The 23,106-nt window shown below is 38.6% G+C and overlaps 1 protein-coding gene across 2 annotated transcripts in view; it reads right to left on the bottom strand.

Moving 5' to 3' along the window:
* Positions 1–2,102: 2,102 nt before the first annotated feature.
* HIBADH (3-hydroxyisobutyrate dehydrogenase) overlaps positions 2,103–23,106 on the bottom strand; it is a 105,879-nt gene continuing 84,875 nt past the window's right edge. Inside the window, exons 5-8 of one of the 2 annotated variants that reach the window (XM_036863137.1) lie at positions 16,753–16,886; positions 15,104–15,180; positions 7,468–7,624; positions 2,103–3,063 (exon numbers count right to left, since the gene is read on the bottom strand). In XM_036863137.1, coding sequence (XP_036719032.1) covers positions 2,905–3,063; positions 7,468–7,624; positions 15,104–15,180; positions 16,753–16,886 — 527 coding nt within the window. In that variant the 3' untranslated portion in view covers positions 2,103–2,904. Of the gene's footprint in view, positions 3,064–3,105; positions 3,392–7,467; positions 7,625–15,103; positions 15,181–16,752; positions 16,887–23,106 lie in introns of those variants that run through there. The other variant, XM_036863138.1, reaches the window with a different exon arrangement.

Genomic DNA, 23,106 nt, shown 5'->3' with positions numbered 1-23,106 from the left:
CCTACCAGTATCTATCCCATTTGTCTGTGTTTTTTTACAGCAAAACTTGAAATTTGTCTCTCTTCACTTCTTCCAATTTCTCTCCTCCCAGTCCCAATCTCATTTCTAACACTCCACCAAAGCACCTGTCAGAGTCAACAACTATTTCACCAAATCCAAATGACTAATTCTCAGCCCTTATATTACTCAACTTATCAGTAGCTTTTGATACAAATTTGCATTCTCTCCTTAAAGAGTGTCTTAATTTGGCTTCTAGGACACTGTTCCCATTTTTTACCTACCTAACTGGTCACTGAGTCTCATCTGCTGGTTCTGCCTCATGTTCCCAACCATTAAGAGCTAGAGTAACACAGGGCTTGGTCCTTGGACCTGTTTTTCTCTACTCACATGTCTTTTAGGCACCTCAAATAAACTCCTGATTTTTTTCTCCTATACCTCCCCCAATCCTCCCTCAATTCTTCTCCTACAATCTTGCTCTCACAGAAGATGGTCACTCCTTTCTTCCACCTTCTCCACTAACCTTGGAGTCATCCTTGACTCCTCCTTTTCTCTCTCTCCCCATCCATCAGTTAGTGGCTCTATCTTTTATGTTCAGAATCTGACGACTTCTTGCCTCCCCCATCTTTATCATTCTGGTCTCAGTCACCATCACGTCTCACCTAGATTATTATAACTGCCTCCTACCTGGCCTCCTTGCTTCCACCCTTGCCCCAGGGTCTATTCTCCACACCACAGCCAGAGTGATCCCTCTAAAAAGTAGCTCAGAGCACATCAATCCTCTGAACAAAATCTTCCATGGGCTGGCTGTGATATTACGGTGTTTGCAAAACGGCCCCCCCTACTGCCCCTCTCTGTGTCCACACTCTTACGTAGTCCCCGTCCCATGCTAACTCTGGGCTTGGCTAGGTGACTTACTTTGACCAACGGGACAATACAGCCATAAAGCAAGCAGAGGCTTAAAAAGCACTTGTTCATTTGGTCTTGTCCTATGTTGCTGCTGGGAACCTTCTGCCACCAGGTCAGCAAACTTGGGTTAGCTTCCTGAAGGATGGGTGACCATGTGGACAGAAGCCCCAACCATTCCAGCTGTCCCTGCTGAGTGAGGCCAAACTAGACCCCCCCAGCTCCACATGAGTTAGCCCAGTCAGATGAATAACATAGCCCACCTTGAGAATCTTGAAAAATAATAAACGTTTGTTGTTTTAAACCACCAAACTTGGGGGTGGCAGTGTATCAGTTAGCTTTTGCTTTTGGTAACTGACACACTGCCTGTTTCACTCAGAATAAAAGCCAGCATCCTAACATGGCCTCCCTCATTTTATGACACTTCACTTACAGCCTCGTTAGTCCTCATATCTGGTGTTATCCTACCTCAGTGCCTTTGTACTTTCTGTTCCCTATGCCTACAATGTTCTTTCCCCAGGTATCTACATGGCTTGTTCCCTCACTTCCTTCCTATCTCTGCTCAAATGCCACCTTACAAAGATAACTTCCCTTACCACCCTAATAAAATACCCCAGGACCCCCCATCCATCTCCCTTACCCTGCTTTATTTCTCCTTTTAGTCCTTATTATCACCTGACATACACATTAAACATTTATTTCTTGTCTGTCACACCTCCTCACATACACACATACGAGACACCAGAATTTATGGTCTACAAGGGCAGGATTTTATCTGTTTTGCTTATCACTGCAGCCCCAGCACTTATAATAACACCTGTAATTTTTGATCACCAGGAAAATGATGGACGTAGCAGTCCTTCTGCTAAATCTGGTATCTAGGCCTATCACCTGAAGTATTTCTAGGGGCTGTGGTGGGGAAAGTGGCAACTATGCTCCCTACTGGGACATATTTCATTTTTTGCAGGCCAAATTCCTATAGCACCCACAACCCAGAAAACACTCAAACAAATTCTTGTTAACGATGCAGGCAGAGCAGCAGGATGAGGGCTGGCCACCGGTCAGTTCACACTCAGTTCCTCTTGACCGCCCCCCCTTCCCTTTCTTCTCATCCTTTCCCCATTAGTCTGCAGCACCCGTTTGTCAGATCATTTGACTGTTCACCAAATGGTTAGGAAGACACAAAAACTCCAAGAAAGTATTATCAGCATAGAAATTTATTTGAATTCAAAATAATATGGTTATATTTAGGATAATATAATAATTATCTAAAGCACGTATCATCGTAGGCTCTGAAACAGTTCTAAAGATGTCATTCTTTTGAAGTCAAAAAATATGTAGTAAGAATGTACAAGGAAGCAAAAATATAAAAAATAAGTTTGCTGAGTACTGGGAGTTGTTACAAGAGGGGCACACCAAGGTAACGTAACAGAGTCCAAATTACACAGCATGCAAGGAGTTCTCTTGCTTTATCAAGTCCTGGAAAATAAACCGGTGACCTCAGAATGCAAGAATACCACCACTGGGTTAACAGGACAAACTTTCTGAGGGACACAGGGAGTAATTCACTATACTTCCCCCTTCTCTAACTCCTTTCCTCACACCGATTTCTTTTCTTTCCTCCAGGATAGGTTTTATCCTGTGCAAAAAAAATTTGGTTTTATTTGTAAAGTGGAGTAAATAATATCCTGATTGAAGTAGGCAATGTTTTAGCTAATGATGCTCAGGAATGAAACTTTTGAAAAAGGTCAATCAGCTAGCTACTAGCAGAGACCATCAGTGGCTTGCAGAAAAAAAAAAAGTCAGATAATATGTGTTTGCTAAATAGATAAAAAGAATAAGCAGTTAAAAATGGGTGAAAAATCCCAGGGTTTATTGTGAACTAGACAAACAAAAGCAGACAGGTGACCTTTGATTCAGCCCATTTACTTGTGGAGTGAGCTATAAGAGGCTCCAAGATAGAGTTTGGTTCCCAACAGTGTCCACAGCCAAAGGGCAAACTCAGAATGTCTCCTCCTCTCGTAGAAACTGGAACACAGATGAGAAGTCTTTTTTGGAGTAGCCCTTCGCACACATAATCCTGTAGATCTGATGGGCCTGACTGCCCAGAAGGATTGGGCTCTTCGTGCTGGTAGCAGAGTCTTGTGCTAATCCCAGATCCTAAATCAAACAAGGGCGGAGGGGATACATTGAGGTTGGTAGTTAAGGCTCACTTCAGGACTGTGGCTCCTAATGCTTGGGTTTCAAAGAAGAAAAAATGAAGCCTGAAAAAATAAGATACTTACGAGCGCGATGTTAAGTTATATATATATTTTATATGTGCTTTCTTATAGCTGCAAAACTGCTCCAGAGAGAAACCTTGATTTCTGAGTGGCCTCTCCACTCCTCCACAAAACCTATTTGTTTTGTTTTGACTTCGGCCAGGTGTTCCTATCCAGGTGAGATCACACAGAGAAATGCTTTTTCAAATCTACAGAAGCCTGTAAGCCTAAGACAAACCCCATTATGAAATTAAGCATGATGAAATTATCAGTGATGAAAATATCCATTCAATCTCTTAGTCAACACATATTTAACAACTGCTGTATGCTGGGCACTGTTCTAAGTCCTGGTGATATGCAGTCATGATAATAAAACCAAGTCACTGTTCTCAGGAACTTACTATCCAGTGTGGAAGACAGACAGTAAAACAAATACTAAACTTCCAGACAATGACAAGTGCTCTGAAGAAAAATAAAGCAGGGTAAGGGGTCAGAAAGTCATACATAGCAAGGGGTGGGGTGGAAGGAAGAGAGTTCTGAGAGTTCTGATCGATGGGAAGACCTCCCGAGGCAAAGACACTTGACCGAAGATCTGAATGTGAGGGGGCACTGAGTTCTTTGGAGAGCTGGGGGAAGAGAGTTTCAGGCAGGTGGAAGAGCAAGGGAAAGGCCCCCTGGTGGGGGGGCATGGCTTGGATGCTCAAGAAACAGTAAGAAGGCCAATGAGGCTGAACTAGAGTAAGCAAGGGGCTGGGGAGGGAAATGAGACTGGGGATGGGCAGAGGTGGAACACGGAAGCTTTATGATGTCTGGAGAGGAAGTTGGATTTTCTTTCAAGTGCAACAGACAATCAGCTTCACAACAACACTTTAACATCTCCGAGAGCTAACGTTTCATTCAGAGAGTTTTGGAAAACTTATGGTTGTTTAAAAATAGACAAAAGTTAACATTATAAATCTTTTATAGTTAAACTGTAGTTAATGGTATCCTCTACTATAAGAATGGAATCTTGTCCAACCTTGAGATATCTGGGGGTAGATGGAAGACAATGAAGGCATGGTTAACTGAAACAATATTCCCCACATTTCATTTTATTTGTGATTAAATAAGTGCTGCAAACAAGTGGCAAAACCAAGACTTCCTTCTTACCATTACCATCTTCATTTCCTCCATCAATGGAAAAGCCAACAAGCAATGAAAGAGGAAGACAAGAAGCGAGAAGAGGACTATTTGTATTCTTTGAGGAACGCCCTTGATAACGGAGCAGTTATTGATTCCATCCACTCAAAGAAGGAAATGATTCAAGGAAAAAATAAGCAAAGTTTAAAGAATGGATTAAATCTCTAGCCTCTTGGATATCTATGATGCTATAGGTGTTAAGAGTATTTTGTGCTTACTTGTATAATTTTCACATGTAAACGCACAGATTTGGAAAATCTACTTAACCTTAAAGTCTTCTATAGCTTCCACTAAAAAGCAAGTTGAATTATTACCCACACACTTCACAAATGTGGACAGCTACATTATTGCTTATACCCAGACAAGAAGATAAGCCTCTTTTGTCAACATCATTTTGCTGCACATCTGCAAGATGCATTTATTTAAAAACGACAGAAAATCTACATAGAAAGACTGCCTATAATTTTTAACCTAGTAGTATAACTAGAATATAAGAACTTAGAGTAAACACAACATATCGAGGAGAAGACACTATTGAGAAGAAAAGGCTATTAGAGGTTTTCAAAGGGGCAAGTAAATATCCCAAATAAGAGCTAATAAAACCAAAAAGGGGAAGCTAAAATAGCTTTGGTGGCTGCTACCTTAAAGGGTGGACATTCTAAAAAGAGAAAGATGATTTAGTCTATAAAATCCTAAGTGGCTTGTCAATCCTGAAATGTTAGAAAAGAAGGTATCCTTTGAAGCTTGTAACATATAATTTAAAATAAACAAACACCCCACTTCACTAATCAAATACAAATATTTATGAATTCATGTGCTCAGTGGGTGGTTCAGGAAGAAAATATAAAACAATTGCAAAAGGTTTCAACAAATTAATGGAGGACCAAATTGTTACATATTACAAGGACACAGGTACGTTGGGTGAGTAATAAGAGTGGTCATAATTTTCCATAATTTGTTCCTTAGTGGCCATCAGAAACAGACTTCTAGGTTGGGGGGTTTAGAAGAATGATCTAGTTTTTGTATTGATTATGTTCTGATTATATATACACAATATATTAGAATTTTATGATGTTAAGACCTAGAAATAAATGTACAAGCCTCTATTTCAAGGACACATTAACATCATCTCCCCCAACACAATGAGATCTAATGGCAGTTGAGCAAAATATCTCCTAGTTAAGTAAAGGCCTGATCTGCCCAAGCAGGTATGATTGCTTTAATCAATGTAGCACTGATGGGGACTTCTTTAATCTCTATCAATTTCTCTACACAAGTCTAATTAGTTATGGTGGGTTTTGCTAACAGCTATCTGAGGTGATGAAAGCATTTTTTAAAAGTTCCTTTCTAAATGCTTTCATTCTAAGCAAAATTCAGAAATCTTGCTCTTTATAAGGGAAATGACAACTTATAAAGAGCAAAAGAGAACAGGAATGTCCGTATGTTTTACCACTGTACTGTCTTATGCTATCTTTTATTACCAAGAAAATAATTTTAAGGGACCTCAATAGGAGCAGATTCTTCCTGGGCAGGGACACTGGAGAAAATGATGGAAGTAAACCTGCTTACAGGTTACTTCTTAGCTGCTTCCTCTGTTGGAGCCATAAGCAGCATTTTAGGAACCAAATAAGCTAACAGGTCACAACCCACTTCACACATGTACATAAAGCAAACTGGGCATAAACGCGATTCTTTCACTCTTCTGTGTGCCCTAATAAACGACCCTGCAGCTTTGTGAAAACAATCCACTTAAGGACCTACTTTCTGTTTCCAACAAGAGCAACACAGCACAACTATAAAAGCCTGTGTGGAGGATATGCAAACCTAAATATAAGGTACAGATTGGCATTAAAATAAATATTTTCTTAAATGAAACACGAGGAGAAATAAAACTACAAAATAAGAAACATAGTTTCAAACATTGCTTCATCCAATAAATATTTAAAGTGAGCCAACCATGTGCCAGGGGCCCGGCTGGAGAGGCAACGAAGAATGAGGCAGGCTGAGGGAAGAGCGGGCGTGGAGGGCTGCCAGGGAGAGGGAACAAGAGGCCGAAACGAGTTTGGTGTGGCTGAAGCAAAGGAGGGGGGTAGGAAGGCAGAAATGAGCTGGTGAGGAGAGCAAAGGCCTTTAAGACAATGTGCAGAGATGGACTTTAATCTACAAGTAACTGGAAACCATGAAAGAGACTTAATAGGAGAGATGACATAATCAGGTTTTTACATTTTAGGAAGTCCACTCTTAACCACAGAAAATGAACTGGAGAAGAAGATGAGAATGAAAGGCAAGGAGATCAGTTAAGGGCAGATGTGGTAGAATCTAAACAAGGTTCAGCCAAGGTACTGGTAGTGGTAGAGAGGGCAAGTGGGTGAATTCAAGGCACAGTCGAGAAGTAGAATGGACGAAACATCATGGGAAATGAAGGAGAGTAAGCTGAATACGGTATACAACTGTACATAGTGTTACTTTTGTCAAAAAGTAAATGGCAGGGGTGTGGGGAGTGGGGTAGGGAACAAGCGCTACACAAGAATCTGAAAGTCTGTTTGTCTAAAAAGTATTTTCTAACGTTGAGATCGCAAATGAGAGGAGGCCAACAATTTGCTTTTCAAATGACTTTATACATAAATATATATATATATATATTCTTAAAGTAGCAAGATGTATTTAGAAATCTAGCATCATGCGAAAGGTCCTCTCTTCTTTTGTGACATGTATATCCAATGTCATTATATTATTAACCGTCAGAAAATGCTTGTTACTGCTTTCATTCTAAGGGCTTGGTAAATTAATGTAAATTTATGATGAAGAACAACATTTTACCGGCTCACGTTACAAACAAACCCAAGCACAAAAGAAAAATCCCAGCCTATTCTTCTCATCTGAAAGGCCAGGATTAAAAGTGAACAAGATAAAAGGTTTTTATCCAAGCTAAGTTTTAAATAATTTCCAGTGACTGGGTCACTATTTTAGTAACCTTGCCTTCTAGGATAGACGTATGCTTTGTTACGAGAGGAGAGAAGTGGGAGTGGGGTGAGGTGGGGGGAGAGAGAGAAGGGAGGGAAGGAGAAGAATGAGACTAAACATTTCCCCCCGCTCTCTTGGGTAGTCTCTGCATTTACCATACCTTAGCCATGAGTGTTGTTCCGAATCCACCCTGATAGTTATTAGCCGAGGGAACTCCATCCATCACTCCAGGTACAGGATTATAGGTGTCACTTGACCAACATCGTCCTGAGCTCATGTTTAGGATTTTAGCCAAGAGTTTTGGGTCAAGCCCTAACCTGTCAAAGAAGGTCAAAGAAAAGAAGTGTTAAATGTCAAGATGTACAAGCCATGCGTGACTTTTTTACGTGTGAGGATGCTCCATCTTCTCTCTCCATTTATGACATGTCTTCAAATATCTAAGCAGCCTGATGAGGGTGAAGAATCCAATCTTAAATTATAGGGTATTAAAAGCTAGTGATTAAACATTTCTGAGCCAGGACATTCTGCACTGAGAGAAAACCTTCTGCACTACCTTGCTTTTAAGAAATAACATACGACTGCATAAAAGTATTGTTGGTTTATCACACACATGGGTTTTCTAGTCTTCTGGACATTATTGCATTTATGTGTCGCATAAGAACCTTAAGCCAAGATGATCATCTAAATTCTACAGTCTTTACTCACAAGTGATGTATTTCAGAAAGAAATATTGACAGTTAAATTATGTACCATGGGAGTCCATGTGGATGCATTTATATGTATGTTTATTCCTTTAGCTCTTATGAGAGAATAAATGCAAGAGATGAGCCACGAGCAGTAAAACGAGCTTAAGGGAAGTTATCATTATAAAAGAAGACATTTCTTGCTGTAAACTTTTCCTTATTTATTAAATCTTCATTAGACATTCTTGCTTATGAAGCAAGTCTGCACAGAGTTGTGACATATGCTATCTATTCAGAGACATGCATTATAGTTCTGGGTCAACTGCTGATAAGGTTACTGATCCTGATAAAACAAAGCTTGCCCAAGCGGAAACATCATTTGTTCTATCACTGAGCTGATGGCATAAACGGCTGTTCAGTGTGGACCCAGAAAAAAAGTAGAATTAAAATGCTCTATTACTTTATTCCAAGTATCTTAGTGCAGCCTGGGAAGCACAGTTTTGCTATGTATCTTTGAATCAAGTTTCAAATAAAACTTTCTGCTTTTTCTTAAAACCAATCCCTTCCAGAATTAAAAAAAAAGATTAAACAGAGACACATGTAAATATTAAATGAACTGTGCATTTTGGGGTGCTGCTTATTACTTGTGTGTTCAAAATTGTCTGTCTATTTCCAGATCAGAATATAATGACCAGTAAAACCTTTTTCCAATGCTCGAGCAGGGTCTAGGGCTAACAGCCAGGATGTGTACGGACTTACCACATAATACAAATGTTATGTAATCAGGCTTTCAAGGAGCAGCTGTGGTTCAAGGAATACTATATGGCATGCCATGAAGATGAACTCACATGGTAGCCTGTGTTATAATGAGCAGTTTTTACTAAAGATTATAACAGATAAAGATTCCATCTAAATCAGATGTCATACATTCTGTTCAATTGTACACTGCTGGAAAGAAACCTGATGGTTTCATTCATTCTTTTATAAGGATCCAAGTTTGTTACATGTATAATTTGCTACTGATGCTTCCTTTCCCCTTTCAAATATAATTAGGCTATCAGGATGCTACGGTAACAGATGACGTAGGAAAAGATAAAGCCAATGCACTTAGGGAAAAATTGTGAAAAGTAAAATCACAAATGAACAACTAGTTAATCTGCTATAACTGCAAATATATTGTCTAAGCACAGATATGCAAGAATGTATATGTCTAATGTGCTCTATGAGCAGGGGATATTTTTAAAGACCCCAAAACACTGTCTTAACCTTCCATTTGGAATATAATTCAGGCTTCCTAATTTAGATTTTCTTTTAAAATGGCTCATCACATTCAAAGAAGCAGAGATACTCCCCCTCCTTATAACCTACCAGGTTAGACTCAACAGTGCCTCACAACACTCTTTATTGCTAAAGAACTTCATACTCTGTCTGTAATACCAAAATGGGAGCAAAGCTTATTATCCTTTGTAAAACCCTACATTTCATTTTTCTTGAATGTTCAAGGAAAAATACTGGGGCTGATTTATGGAACCCTTTTTGGTGAACATATTACTATTTAGAAGCATCCTGAGGGGCACACACAAAAATGAGGTGGCAGTTGTTATGTGCTCACTTTTCAAATCTGATGCTTCCCCACCATGCTGATTCTCTTTAGGAGATAGCTACTCCCTCTCCAGTCCTCCCCAACCCCCCAACAGCAAAGTGTATCATTAAAAAGAGCAAGTTAGAAGTGTTTTGCATTTCATCTTTCTGAGGATTCTTTCCCTGGCATATATATAACTGACAGTTAAAATTAGACATGATATTAAAATCAGTTACTGAAGTCCTCTGTCTTCCACTGTGCCCAAGGCTTGTAATGGTCTGAAACCAGCTAGAATACACAGTAATTGTCATTCAGGGAGTCTATCCTAGAACGTCATGCTTCACTGGAGAAGACTGAGTTTCATTTGAAATCAACAAATTAATCCAAGACAGGTATCTGAAAGGGCAAGTTTAATAGGAAGCAGCTACTGGGCTCTCAACCATGATAAAATGTTATTGCTGTTTCCCTGTAAATTGGCTGGGAACATATGATACTTTCTGCATAAGAGCCCCATTGCTGTTCAGGAGATATACAGCTCAAGCCATCAAAAGGATGACAGTCTGTCAGTCCCCATAATAACTTGCCACTGGATGTGGTTCGAGAGTGTGCGCATGCATGCATGTGGCTTTACAATTGCTGGAATGTTCTCTGATATAAACAGAATGAATTCATTGCTCTGACCGCATATATAATGCAATTCAAATAAACGTCACTGTGTCAAATCTACTCACCTTTAAAACACACGAATTTTAAATGAACTTTTGGGAGAAGTAAAAATGATGCATAAACTATAAGAAAAATTAAAGAGAAGCCAAGTGTTTGCCTTCACTGTAACCAAGGCTTTTAAGGGCCAAAGAAGTTTGTTCACTTTATTGTCTCTGTAAGTATCTATACTGTCTGGTTTTATGTAAGAACAAAGCAAACAATGTCCCTAAGCTGAGATGTCTGTATCACAGAAACCGATCTGGAAATGAAACATCTAAGACTATGTCAACTTAAATCAATCATTCCGTTATTCACCAATGTTTATGCAGACCTGCCATCTAAGAACAGGCTGTGCCTGCCCTCCAGCAGTGGGCCAGTTAAGACACCGCCCAGTAACGTTTACCTGAGGCAGGGGAAGAGCCCCCCGGCTCCCACCTCATTCGTCTGACAAATCTTCATTGAGTGCCTACTACGTGCCAGGGATGTTCTTAAGATACAGTGGTGAGGGACTTCCCTGGTGGCGCAGTGGTTAAGAATCCGCCTGCCAATGCAGGGGACATGGGTTCGAGGCCTGGTCCGGGAAGATCCCACATGAAGTGGAGCAACTAAGCTAGTGTGCCACACCTACTGAGCCTGCGCTCTAGAGCCCGCGAGCCACAACTACTGAGCCAGCGTGCCACAACTACTGAAGCCCGCACACCTAGAGCCTGTGCTCTGCAACACGAGAAGCCACCACAGTGAGAAGCCTAAACACCTCAACGAAGAGTAGCCCCCATTCTCCGCAACTAGAGAAAGCCCACGTGCAGCAAAGAAGAAGACCCAATGCAGCCAAAAATAAATAAATAAATTTATTTATTTAAAAAAAAAAAGATACAGTGGTGAGCAGACAAAGCTCATAGAGCCTGTATTCTAGTTGGGAAGACAGACAATAAACAAATAAATATATAATGTTAGCCAGTGAGAAGTGTTATAAAGAAAAAAACATTAACGTACAATTCAATTCAAATACAAACCACCACCACCATCACATCAATAACTACCATGTATTGAGCACCTACTGTGTATCAGGCACTGTTTTAAAAGATTTACATAGATGACTTAATTTACTCTTCACAACAGATACTACTGCTACTGTGGATAGATACTATTATTTTTGTCATTTTACAGATGAGAAAAGCTTAAGTCTGTGGCAGAGCTGGGATGTGGTCATCAAGAGACACCCACACTCACTGCCCTGAGTCTCACTGGGTCATATGGGTAGTCACTTAATCAGCCAACATGATGGCATCCTATCAGTTTAATAAGAAATTTGGCCAAACCTTTATTACAAACCTTTTCCCATATGTTATATCTACCAGGGTATATAACTAAGAGGTTTCAGTCATCACCTAAATGAAACGACAACACCTTCTTAGGGAAGTAACCAGGAAGCTAAAATTATGCTTGTGGGAAAGTTCTCATCTTGAACGGCCTTCCAGAAGTTTGACTGTTTTAAGCTTCTTTTGGTGGAAGGAGACAATACGGCTATTGCTAGAGGGGCCTGGGCCCTGTTGGCAATGCAAATAACTTGTTATACCACCCATATTGAAAAAAAAGCAAACCAAACAAAAAGCATAATTTCCGGCAGAACAAAAATGAAAACAAAAAAAACAAAACTCACATTACCAATGTTATTCTTATGTGGTGCACGGGAATAAAACCTCTCTAATGGGGCTTCCCTGGTGGTGCAGTGGTTGAGAATCCGCCTGCCAATGCAGGGGACACGGGTTCGAGCCCTGGTCTGGGAAGATCCCACATGCCGCGGAGCAACTGGGCCCGTGAGCCACAACTACTGAGCCTGCGCGTCTGGAGCCTGTGCTCCGCAACAAGAGAGGCCGCGATAGCGAGAGGCCCGCGCACCGCGATGAAGAGTGGCCCGCGCACCGCGATGAAGAGTGGCCCGCACTTGCCGCAACTAAAGAAAGCCCTCGCACAGAAACGGAGACCCAACACAGCAAGCAATCAATCAATCAATCAATCAATCAATCAATAAATGGGAAAAGATGGTTCAATTAAAAAACAAAAACCCTAACGCAAGTAAGGCCCTTTCAGTACCATAAAACTATGTTCTGAGTCCTAAATAGATCCCAATTAGAAGGCAGAAAGGTCTAGTAAAAAAGAATTTCCAGATATGTTATATACCAATATTTTTTATGCTTTACTTTTTTACAGCATTTAAAAATCTCACTAACATCCATAAACACTCATTGTAAAAGATCATAGGGTCAACAGGAGTTTAAAACTATAAGGTTTTATTCTTCTATTTAAAAAAAGGGAAACGTCAGTGTTCAAGAAAAGACACTGACTTATGAGAATGAAATTAATCAGAAACGATCACTTCATAGGAATAGGTAACTCAATTTGTAAATGTTGACATTAATTCGCTAAAAAAATTTTTACTTCAGAGTGAACAGAATATAAATGTGGCTGAACCACTTTGATGCTATACTACTTTGTGGGAATTTACTACTTGGGAATTTATGCTTGCTGATGCCAATTTTCTCTTTCACCTTGCAATGCTCAATAAATCGTGGCTGCTCTCTATACTCTATTAGAGAACATTCCTGTCATTTTAAACTATGTCTGTAAACCATGGAGAAAAGACAATAGCAGAAGCAATCATTTTTAGGACTTTCAAACCACTGAGAATCTCTGTAAGATAAACTGATAAAATCCTAATGTCATGAAAATAAGCAATTCATTAGTACAATGTAGAGCACCACAAACTTACAAATTATTGTAACAGTTAAGTAAAAACAATGAGTTCCTGCTTTGTGTTCAGACATATATATATATGTGTGTGTGTGTGTGTGTGTAAATATTTCATTTACACACATACATCAGTAACAGTAATATATAGAGTTTTGGAAAAATTAAACATTGAAAGTTTCATATTTCTAAATATTGTTTTTGCCATAGTGGATCAAGGCCAACAATAAGGGAAAATCTATTTATTGCTTCTGCTCTTAATATTGCTGTTTGGAATTTTATCACTTTCTTTTCTCTTTGATAATAAACTTACTCTAGTAGCCAATGTATACATTTCATTGTATACATTTTATTCATTTGATTCAACTGATTCTCATACTATTCTTTATTAGCTGGCTTTTGGAGTTAGACTTCCATAAGCACTTATTGTATAAAAACTTCATTTTAGAATGATCATCTAATAAGACTTTTGCTAGGAAAATTATTTGAGGAATGCTAGAGGATGCCTAAGGAACATTCTGATCCAGTGACGTTTAAAGTAAGAAGCAGAATATAAAATAAACTGGCAATACAGAGGGAAATTTCAGTATAGTATAACCTAGGCTTTTACTTTTTTTATTATATACTCATTTATATCCAGAAAAATGAAAATAAAATTCTAAAGATGCAAATGCATACTAATGCTCTAATCCTACTGTCAACACCAATTAATTTTGTATGCAATTTTGGTTCCAGAAATTTACATTTTCCTCCTCCATAACATTAACCTAGAGGATGAACATAAAAACAAGTTACTAGTAACCGGTTTTTCAATTATGATAAGTGACCCATAGCCTAAACTGGCTACAATACAGACATAACACTCTGAACAGCTTCTTATATACCACCAGTTTTATTAAGGCTTTGTACAAATATGCCTTACCATCTTACAGACATTCAATTTTAAAATGTAAATGGTACAGGATATTGATAAACCAATTAGCGCTGATGCAAAGCAAATTCCTCTTTTGTCTCAATTACAACATGACAACTTAATAGGTCAAGACAGTTTAACATCTGAGACAAGGGCAATTCAATAAAACAACAGCATCTTGATATGGTAATTAAGAGGAAATGTGAATCCATTACTGTGTTTTAAAAAATATCTCAAGCACTTTGGCTCTTTTTATTGCTTTCATCAAAAGCTATGGTATGAAACACTACTCTGATTTGTGATATATTTGGCAAGCAGTTTGGGGACGTGTGAAGAACACACCTCAGTAAAAGCATCTTTCTCATTAAGCATTTTCTAAAGTAAGAAATGTGTATTTATTATATTCATGAAATGCAAAACATCCAAAAAATTAATTAGGTGATTAATCATATGTAGCATTCCTAACCCAAAAGATTAAAGGCTAAAATTAAGACATTAACCTTAAGCATTCTAAAGGATGATCACCATCGTAGGAAAAACTGAATTCCTGAATCACTTTCAGCAGAGTATGAATGCCATTTTATTTCAATGAAAAGATATATCCTTAATGTAAAGTAACAGAACCCTAGGGAAGTTAAAATGAAAAGAGTTATGCATACGAGTTGCAGCTTTATGAATGCCATCCAGTTTATCCTGAGAATAAACAACCAAGAACCCTTTTAGTGTAGATTTTGGGGACTATATTTAAAATAGATACATAAAACCAGTCACATGGTAGCATAACACCTGAATTCATTATACATTAAAACTGTATTTTATACAAATTTGTCCTACACTGCCAGAGATTGTTTAAATTTTATAGTAATAGTGTCTCTTGCATTTCGACACAATAGAAGAAATGGAGCTCCCATATAAAAAGGATAATGTAACTTCAAATATAAAGCACAATACATTTTATGGCTTATGGCAGAGAGCATTCATGCTCTCCAGGGTCCTATTGGTCATCCAATAAGCAAAGTCTATTAAAGTTCAATAATGAAATACTTTCAAAATGTTCCTGGATCAACTGATTTATCTCTCATGAACATTTGTTTTCAACATCAGAAAATCAAAACGGAAAGCTCATAAAAACTGTTAGTATATGAAAATGTACTGTTCAACAAACCTGATTCCCAGATTCATAGCTTCAGCAGTTCCAATCATACTAATAGCTAACAGCAAGTTGTTGCAGATCTTCGCAGCCTGAAAATAAATTGAGTACATATTAAATATCTTTATTTTCAAGCTATAACTCACAGGAAGATTTCTTCACCCTATTCCACGTTTCTAAAAGTAAGAGCATTCAACTGTTGATTCTTTCAAAGGAGGAAAGGCACTTGGTGCTGCAAGCCTCCCTCTGAGCCTAACACAAGATCCCAGAGCAGACTGGGAGGGGGTCCTCTTCCCCTAGGGAAGAGCTCTGCAGTGTGGCGACTGAGCTACTCCTATGGGCGCAAGCACAACAGGGAATACTGATTGATGTGGCACAACTGCTCCTTCAGGAATGAGGCTGACATTCTAACTGGGGAAACAGGAGTAACACACCAAATGAAAAGGCAGTGAACAAGCAAACACAACTAAGTGGTAAACTGTATGGTAGAAACTGTAAGACAGAGACAGTAGGCGTTCAGAGAAACCAGATCACTGAGGGCAGGTGCAGAGAGGAAGCAGAACCTGAAACCATCTCTCAGAAGGCCAGGCAGGATTTAAATAGGCGAGAGAGGGAAAGAAGGAGAGCAGGGAAAAAAATAAATACACAAGGGCATGGGATATTCCTGAGAACAGTAAGAAAATGGACTCAAGTGCAGTGGTTTTAAGGAATGAGGAGAAGTTTGATAGTTAAGACTGGGTCAAGAGCTACGGAAGCTAGTGTCCAAATTTGACGTGGTAGGAAATAGGGATCTATGCTAAGTGTCAGAACTGGGAAACCTATGATGATACAAGCATCTTGATGGAGTTGGTTTTGGTTACAATGTTGGCAAAGTGGTAAACCTGGTATCCAGAGATCTACTAGGCCCTGTGAGCAGTAAACAAGGTGTGACATAATGAAAGACTGAACCAGGTAATGTGTGGAATGAACAAGATAGCCAACAATGAGAGCCACTGAAGCAAAAATCAATAGAACCTGGAGACTGACTGGACAAGGGAATGGAGACAACAGATATATCTAAGATCATACCAAAGTCCTGAATAAGATAAAGCTGGTACCAGTGACCAGGACAAAGCATGAAGAGGAGTGAGTGATAGTGTGTGTGTTGGGTGGGAGGGGAACAACCAGTTTGATTTCAGAGTTCATTGTAGTCATTCACCTCTACCTGATTAGAGAATCGATATAACACATTTCTTAATGAAAATGATCTGGTTTTTTAAGGAAAAGATTAAAGTGCATAGGTTACTTCTACCTGACAGTACTACAAATAGAGCTGTGGCGAGCAGTTACAAAATTAGAGGGAAGATAACAGCAAATCAGATAACACGAGCACTTCATATAGAAGCTGTTTTAAGGATAATTTCTGTGGTCACTGGGATAAATATGTCAAAGTCTGAAATGATGGAACTTTTGATGTCTTTTTAAATTATTGGCTTATCTCTGCTTACTTCCAACAGGAATGATGGAAAACTAACTCATTTCAAATTAATTTAAGAAAATCTGAGCAAACAAAGAATCCACAGATTGAACAGAGTAAGGAGGAATCAAATTGTGGTCAGAAAAGAAAAATGAACATTAGCTGATTCTACATCATCAAGTCAGTGTCACTGCTGTGCAAACATTACCTGCCCAGTCCCGACGGCTCCACAATGCACCACATTGGAGCCCATGCACCCCAGAAGCTCTTGGGCAGCAGCAAATTCTTCTTCGACTCCTCCCACCATAAACGTGAGGTTCCCAGACCGAGCAGCTCCCACACCTGAATAGTTTGGGGGGTAAAGGGATAGAAGAAGAGGGATACATTTCTTCAAGTGTTTAAGTATATCATAAAATTAGAGAAAATCCTCAAACCAAATGAAAACACCTTGCCTCCAAGTTATATTTATATCAGGCATAAGCCTCTCTTGGAATATTTTAATTGTCAAGTATCATGCAGGTTACTTATAAGCCGAAGGGGACATACAGATTCAGTCAAACTCTGCATTCATCTCAAATATTTTGGCACGATCATGGAGTACCATGGGGATTTAAAATGTGAATTTTATTATTCCCATGCATCTCTTATTCTCTTGAGAAACCTATTCAGTAATAGAAAGTATATGAAAAAGATGACCTGTGCCCTGACCAGCATGGGAGCAGCCAGAGGGGTCAGCTGCCCGAGTCTGGATCTGGGGTCTGTGGCTCACTCGCTCGCTCTCTGCACACTATGTACAGATGAGATCTACAAAGAGAGGGACTTGTCTCTTTCTCCCATAAACAAGTAGGCATTTCAGATGGAAAGATTCTTTGTAGGTAAAGAAAGATTCTTTGTAGGTAAAGATTCTTTAAGGTAAAGAAAACAGTTGCTTAGCTAGACTGATTATTCTGATGTGCACTTTCTAATATTATTTGATTTTTCTTTTCCCTCCTGCTATAAAGGCATGCATAGCTTGAAGATTTTGTGGGGTCAGTTCCAGACCACCCCCATAAGGTGAATACTGCAATAAGGTGAGAGTCACATGCATATTGTAGTCTATTACATGGGCAATAGCATTATGTCTATAAAAACAATGTATACACCTTAATTTAAAAATTCTTTACTGCTAAAAATGCTAAGCATCATCTGACACCTCAAGGTTACCACAATATTTGTCTTTTTAAAATAAATTATTGAAGTATAGTTGATTTACAATGTCATGTTAATTTCCGCTGTATAGCAAAGTGATTCAGTTATACATATATACATTCTTTTTAAAATTCTTTTCCATTATGGTTTATCACAGGATATTAAATATAGTTCCCTGTGCTATACAGTAGGACCTTGTTGTTTATCCATTCTATATACAATATAATGGAAAAACCCAATATTTGTGAAGAGCAATAAAATGAGGTATGCCTGTACACCTTTTGGGCAATTCATTCTTAGTGATATGTCAGGAAGAAGAAATAAACTTTAACATTGGTTTGGCCACTCCTTAGCAAAGGTTTGATGTATGTTCACTAACGGAAATGATTGGAGAAGCAACTTCTACTTCAGCACAGAAAATATGGCCTAGACTTGTCTTAAAAAGGAAGTGGGGGGTAACTTCACTCATCTAAATTTTTATTAACTATAAAACAAAACCGAGAGCATTATTACTACTTTTAGCATTAGAGAAATCTTCATTCATAATTTTCAAGTTAGGTTTTGTTGTTCACACCAGGAAAGTATGTGAAAGAGCTATATAACTACAATTTTTGCCTTTACAACTTATTTCTAGTACAGCTAGGAATAAAGAAACCATAATTGTACTATGTATCAAACCTGGCCATTCGAATATAGACAGCTGCAAGTAATGGCCTACTTTTGAATTTAATTTATTCAATGAAATACTCAGTTTTTAATACATAAAAAGCCAAATGAGGAGATCCTTATTTCATTCAAATTGTGAATATTTTGCTACTACCAAACCAAGTAGCCTTTCTATTTTACAGTTCATGCTATTTTTAACTAATTATTAAAAGCAAAAGAAGTCAGCATTATGTTAGCCGAACAGTGTTGGTAGAGGAAGTGCCCACATGTTATGAAAGCCTGAGATGCTTACATATGGTTAAATCACATTATTTCACAATATTTTCAGACACTGTGGAACTGATTATGTACAAAAACCCAATTATAAGAAATGCTTTTAATTAACTCATCTGTGTCATTTGAACATTCTGATAATGTTGACGTTTAAGTGACTGTCATTTCATTAGTTTCTAATTTACTTCACCAAGATGGTGGGATCATTAATGTTTTACAATTATTTTTGCTCAATTTCTATGGCCATTTTAATTCGAACCACATAACCAACCTTACTCTAAATCCTGTTGCTCTGACCTGGAGAAATTACGTAGACGACGTAAGTCAAAGCTTACAAACAAATCCAGCACTATCCATCATAGGTCAATAGCTTTGTATCTAGATTACAGGCTGCTAAATAGCTTCAGAGAGTCATTTACTAAAGGAAAATTAATGCTGACAATGGTTCTCAGCTGGTTAATCTTTTGACAGGTGTACCTTCTCACGTGTTCAAACATGTACTTCAGAAAGAAGAAATAAGTTACTTAAGAGAAGACCACAAAAGAAAGAATAATTCATCTTTTAATTCAGAAGTCTGTGGTATTTCCACTCCTTCCTCCTCTCATTATGGTGGTGTAATTATTTCCAACTTTATCATAATCTACATTCAAATGTAAGGGTCTGACTCAACTGGGTAATTCTAAAGTTTTGGCATTCCCTGGGACCAAATTCTAACTTTCCATGCATATTCAACCATATGACACTATCAAGGCTAGTCCCACTGCAAAGGCAAAATTAAGACCTAAGTTATCCCAAAATAAATGCAACAATTTTGAGTTTTGAAATAACATATAGAAAACTAGAACTCTAAAGCTGTGTAAGACATCTCATGGATTTCAGAAGACACTGTATATAAATATTTTGATGTCTATGAATAAGAAACAATAAATTACATTGCCATGCCATTTTAATTCAGGTCCACTCCCCAAAATAGGAAAATATGGAATATATAATTAGGCAGCTGAAAGAATATTGCGAGAAGTATTTATTTTACCTTATATTTTAGTAATTGTACATACAAAACCAAAATATGTCCTGTGCTTAATTTTATTACAGCATTTATACACCTTATTAAATTAAAATCTTTGACTTTCTTACCCAATTCCTCTGTGACACCATAAAGCACTCACAAGGTGAGCACTGGGTCGTGTTTATGTCAGCATTCCCTTATCTGTCTCAGTGCGTGATACATTCAATAAATAGTTGTTCAGTAAATTAATTTATGAGCATGGAACAAACAGTAAAGGATCTGGAGATGAAATATCTGGTCTTGGGATGTGCTGGCTATGTTATTTGTTATTATAAACAAATTATATTATAAACAAATTACATAACTTCTCTGAGTTTCGGTGTATAAAATAGGAAAAGCATTAATAACTTCTTCATAGAGTGGCTGTGAATATATGATGCTGTAAAATATAAAATGCTATTTAAATGTAAGGCCTTACTACTTTATAACCTGAATCTGCAAAGTGGGAGTTTTATCCTCACCTATATAATGCCTTGAGTCCTTTCCTATTTGGTTACCTAAGCCACTGTCTTTTCTAGGATAATTTCAGCCTCTCTGGCTAAACATTGGCTGGCTTGAGCCAATCCTATAAATAATGGAAGCAGGCTGGTCCAGATTAAGAAATACGGGACTTCCCTGGTGGCACAGTGGTTAAGAATCCGCCTGCCAATGAAGGGGACATGGGTTCTAGCCCTGGTCCGGAAGGATCCCACATGCCGCGGAGCAACTAAGCCCGTGCACCACAACTACTGAGCCTGCACTCTAGAGCCCGCAAGCCACATCTACTGAGCTCGCATGCTGTAACTACTGAAGCTCACGTGCCTAGAGCCCGTGCTCCGAAACAAGAGAAGCCACTGTAATGAGAAGCCCGCGCACCGCAACAAAGAGTAGCCCCCGCTCAACACAACTAGAGAAAGCCTGAGCGCAGCAGTGAAGACCCAGTGCAGCCAAAAATAAATAAATAAATCTTAAAAAAAAAAAAAGAAATACTAAAGTGGTCCATAGCCAGTGATATTAAGATTACAGTGAAGACCTCTTGTAAAACCTTTCAAAAGCATCATAGCATGGGAAAATGACAAGAATGCTGCATTTGTTTGGTTTTATTCATTCAGCAAAATTAATCTACTAAGAATCAAGCCCATGGTAAGCCCTAGGGTTACAGATGAATAACATATGTCCCTGATCCTTAAGTTACACATCTGTGATCCAGCCCCTTCTCTCCTTAGCCATCACTACCACCTGGGCTGAGCCATCACCATCTCTCACCTGAATTACTGCAATAGCCTCCTACCTGATCTCCCTTTAGCTCTTGCCTCCAAAGTCTATTCTCCATACAGCAGCCAGAAGGATCCTTTTAAAATACAGCTGACCCTTGAACAATGCAGGGGTGAGGGGCACTGACCCCCCCGCACAGGTGAAAATCTGAGTCTATTTATGGTCAGCCCTCTGCAGCTGCAGATTCAACCAACCATGGATCGTGTAGTACAGTAATATTTACTATTGAAAAAAATCTGCACGTAAGTGGATCTCCTGTTGTTCAAGGGTCAACTGTATAAATCTAGTTCATGTTCCTTCCCTACTCTCCAGACTCCAAAGTGTCCCATCACTCTCATATAAAATCCAAAGTCCTACAAATCGGTGCATGATGTGGCCCTTGGCTACCTCTCCTATCTCATTTCATACTATTCTCTTCATTGCTCTCTGCTTTCCAGCCACCCTGGCCTCCTTGCTGTTCCTGAAACAGGTCAAGTAAGTTCCCATCTCAAAGCCTTGCACTTGCTATTCCTTCTGCCTGGAATGTTCTTCTCCTAGATATTTATGACTTGTTTCCTCTATTTCATTCAGGTTTCTTCTCAAAATTCACCTCTTCAGAGAGGCCTTCCCTGACCCCTCAACCTAACAATCTAAAATGGCATCCTGCCACTCTCTATCCCCTTTTCCTGATTTAATTTTATTCACAGCATTGATTACCACCTGTTTATATTAACACCTCTATTTATTTGTTTCTGGTCTGTACTCCCTACATGAAAATTAGCTCCATGAGAGCAGTGACTCTGGCTTATTCACCCCATATTCCCAGTGTCAGGTACATAAGAGATGCTCAGTAAATACAGTATGCATTCCAAGAGAGAAGAGGAGGCAATGGTGAAGGGAAGAGCAAGGAAATGAGTGACTGCAGTATGTGCGAGAGCTGCTCTCCTAGAGACACGAACAAAGCATTTGTCGTTCTAGCAAGTTTTTTCACCTATAAAGTGAGATGATTAGACAAGATTATCACTGAGCTACTTTTAACCTTTTGAAATTCTGTAATTTGCGATTCTCAAGTTCACATACATACACTTTCCCACATCATATTAATACACAAAACTGCAGCATGTTTCATTTTATGCAAATAATATATATAAAAAGTTCCAGATTAGAGAAAAGAGATAGAAAATGAATTTTCTCATGTAATGACGGTAATTAAATCTGACAAGCCTAAAGACTTGTGGTTGCCTTTAATGTTTTATCTAACACTTTCCTGTGATGATGTCTCCTGTGTTTCTCTCCCATGACCCTAGAATCAGAAAAACTGAACTCATTTGTACAGACAAGTGAAAAGGCAAATGCCCAAACTGTTCAAAATGGGTGGCGGACTACCCTGCTTTTAAAGTGATAGACAACTATCACTTCCCTTGGTAGCAGTTTGATTTCAATCAACCTTACAGTGGAGAAGCACTTTAAATCTAATCCAAGTCTCTAAGTCTCTCCTCCCCTTTATAGAAAAGATATCACAGGGAGCCTCCATTATCTAAACTACCTTCCTTCTTTCTTTCCTGCCACTCCTACTAATAGTTGACATAAAAAATGTTGACCATTCGAAATCCATTCCTTAGTGGTTCTCAACCCTGAGAATGACAAAGAAACAGTCCTTGCCCTCAAGGAGGTTGACAACTAGTGTTTGTGGTGGTGGCAGTGTGTGGGTGTGTGTGTATGGAGATGGGAAAAGAGATAAGGAAAACACACAAATATGATGAATAATAAAAGACTGTTAATGCATGCTACAGGAGAGGTATACACATAGTTGTAAGGAGGTTCAAAGAAGAAAATAGCAGCAGCAAGTATCTATTCAGTGCCTTTAACAACCTGCTAGATCTTTGTGCTAGGTACAATGTTTCAGGGGATAAGCATATTTTCTAAATCAAAAATTAGGACCTGTTTTCTGGTATTAGGAGACTATCTGAAATACAACTATTCCAGAAAGTCCAAAATGTAAGGTCATGATAGGTATAAAACATAGTCTTTGCCCTCAAAAAGTCTAACATATAATTAGGAAAAAGAGACATATACTCAGAAATAAATGCCAAAAGGTAGTGTCGTATACCAAGTGTCAGGTGGATGAGGACA

This window comes from Balaenoptera musculus, chromosome 9 (genome assembly GCF_009873245.2).
Source record: "Balaenoptera musculus isolate JJ_BM4_2016_0621 chromosome 9, mBalMus1.pri.v3, whole genome shotgun sequence".
NCBI lineage: Eukaryota > Metazoa > Chordata > Mammalia > Artiodactyla > Balaenopteridae > Balaenoptera > Balaenoptera musculus.
Note: the sequence above shows the minus strand (reverse complement) of the source record. Positions and strands in the feature narration are given on the sequence as shown.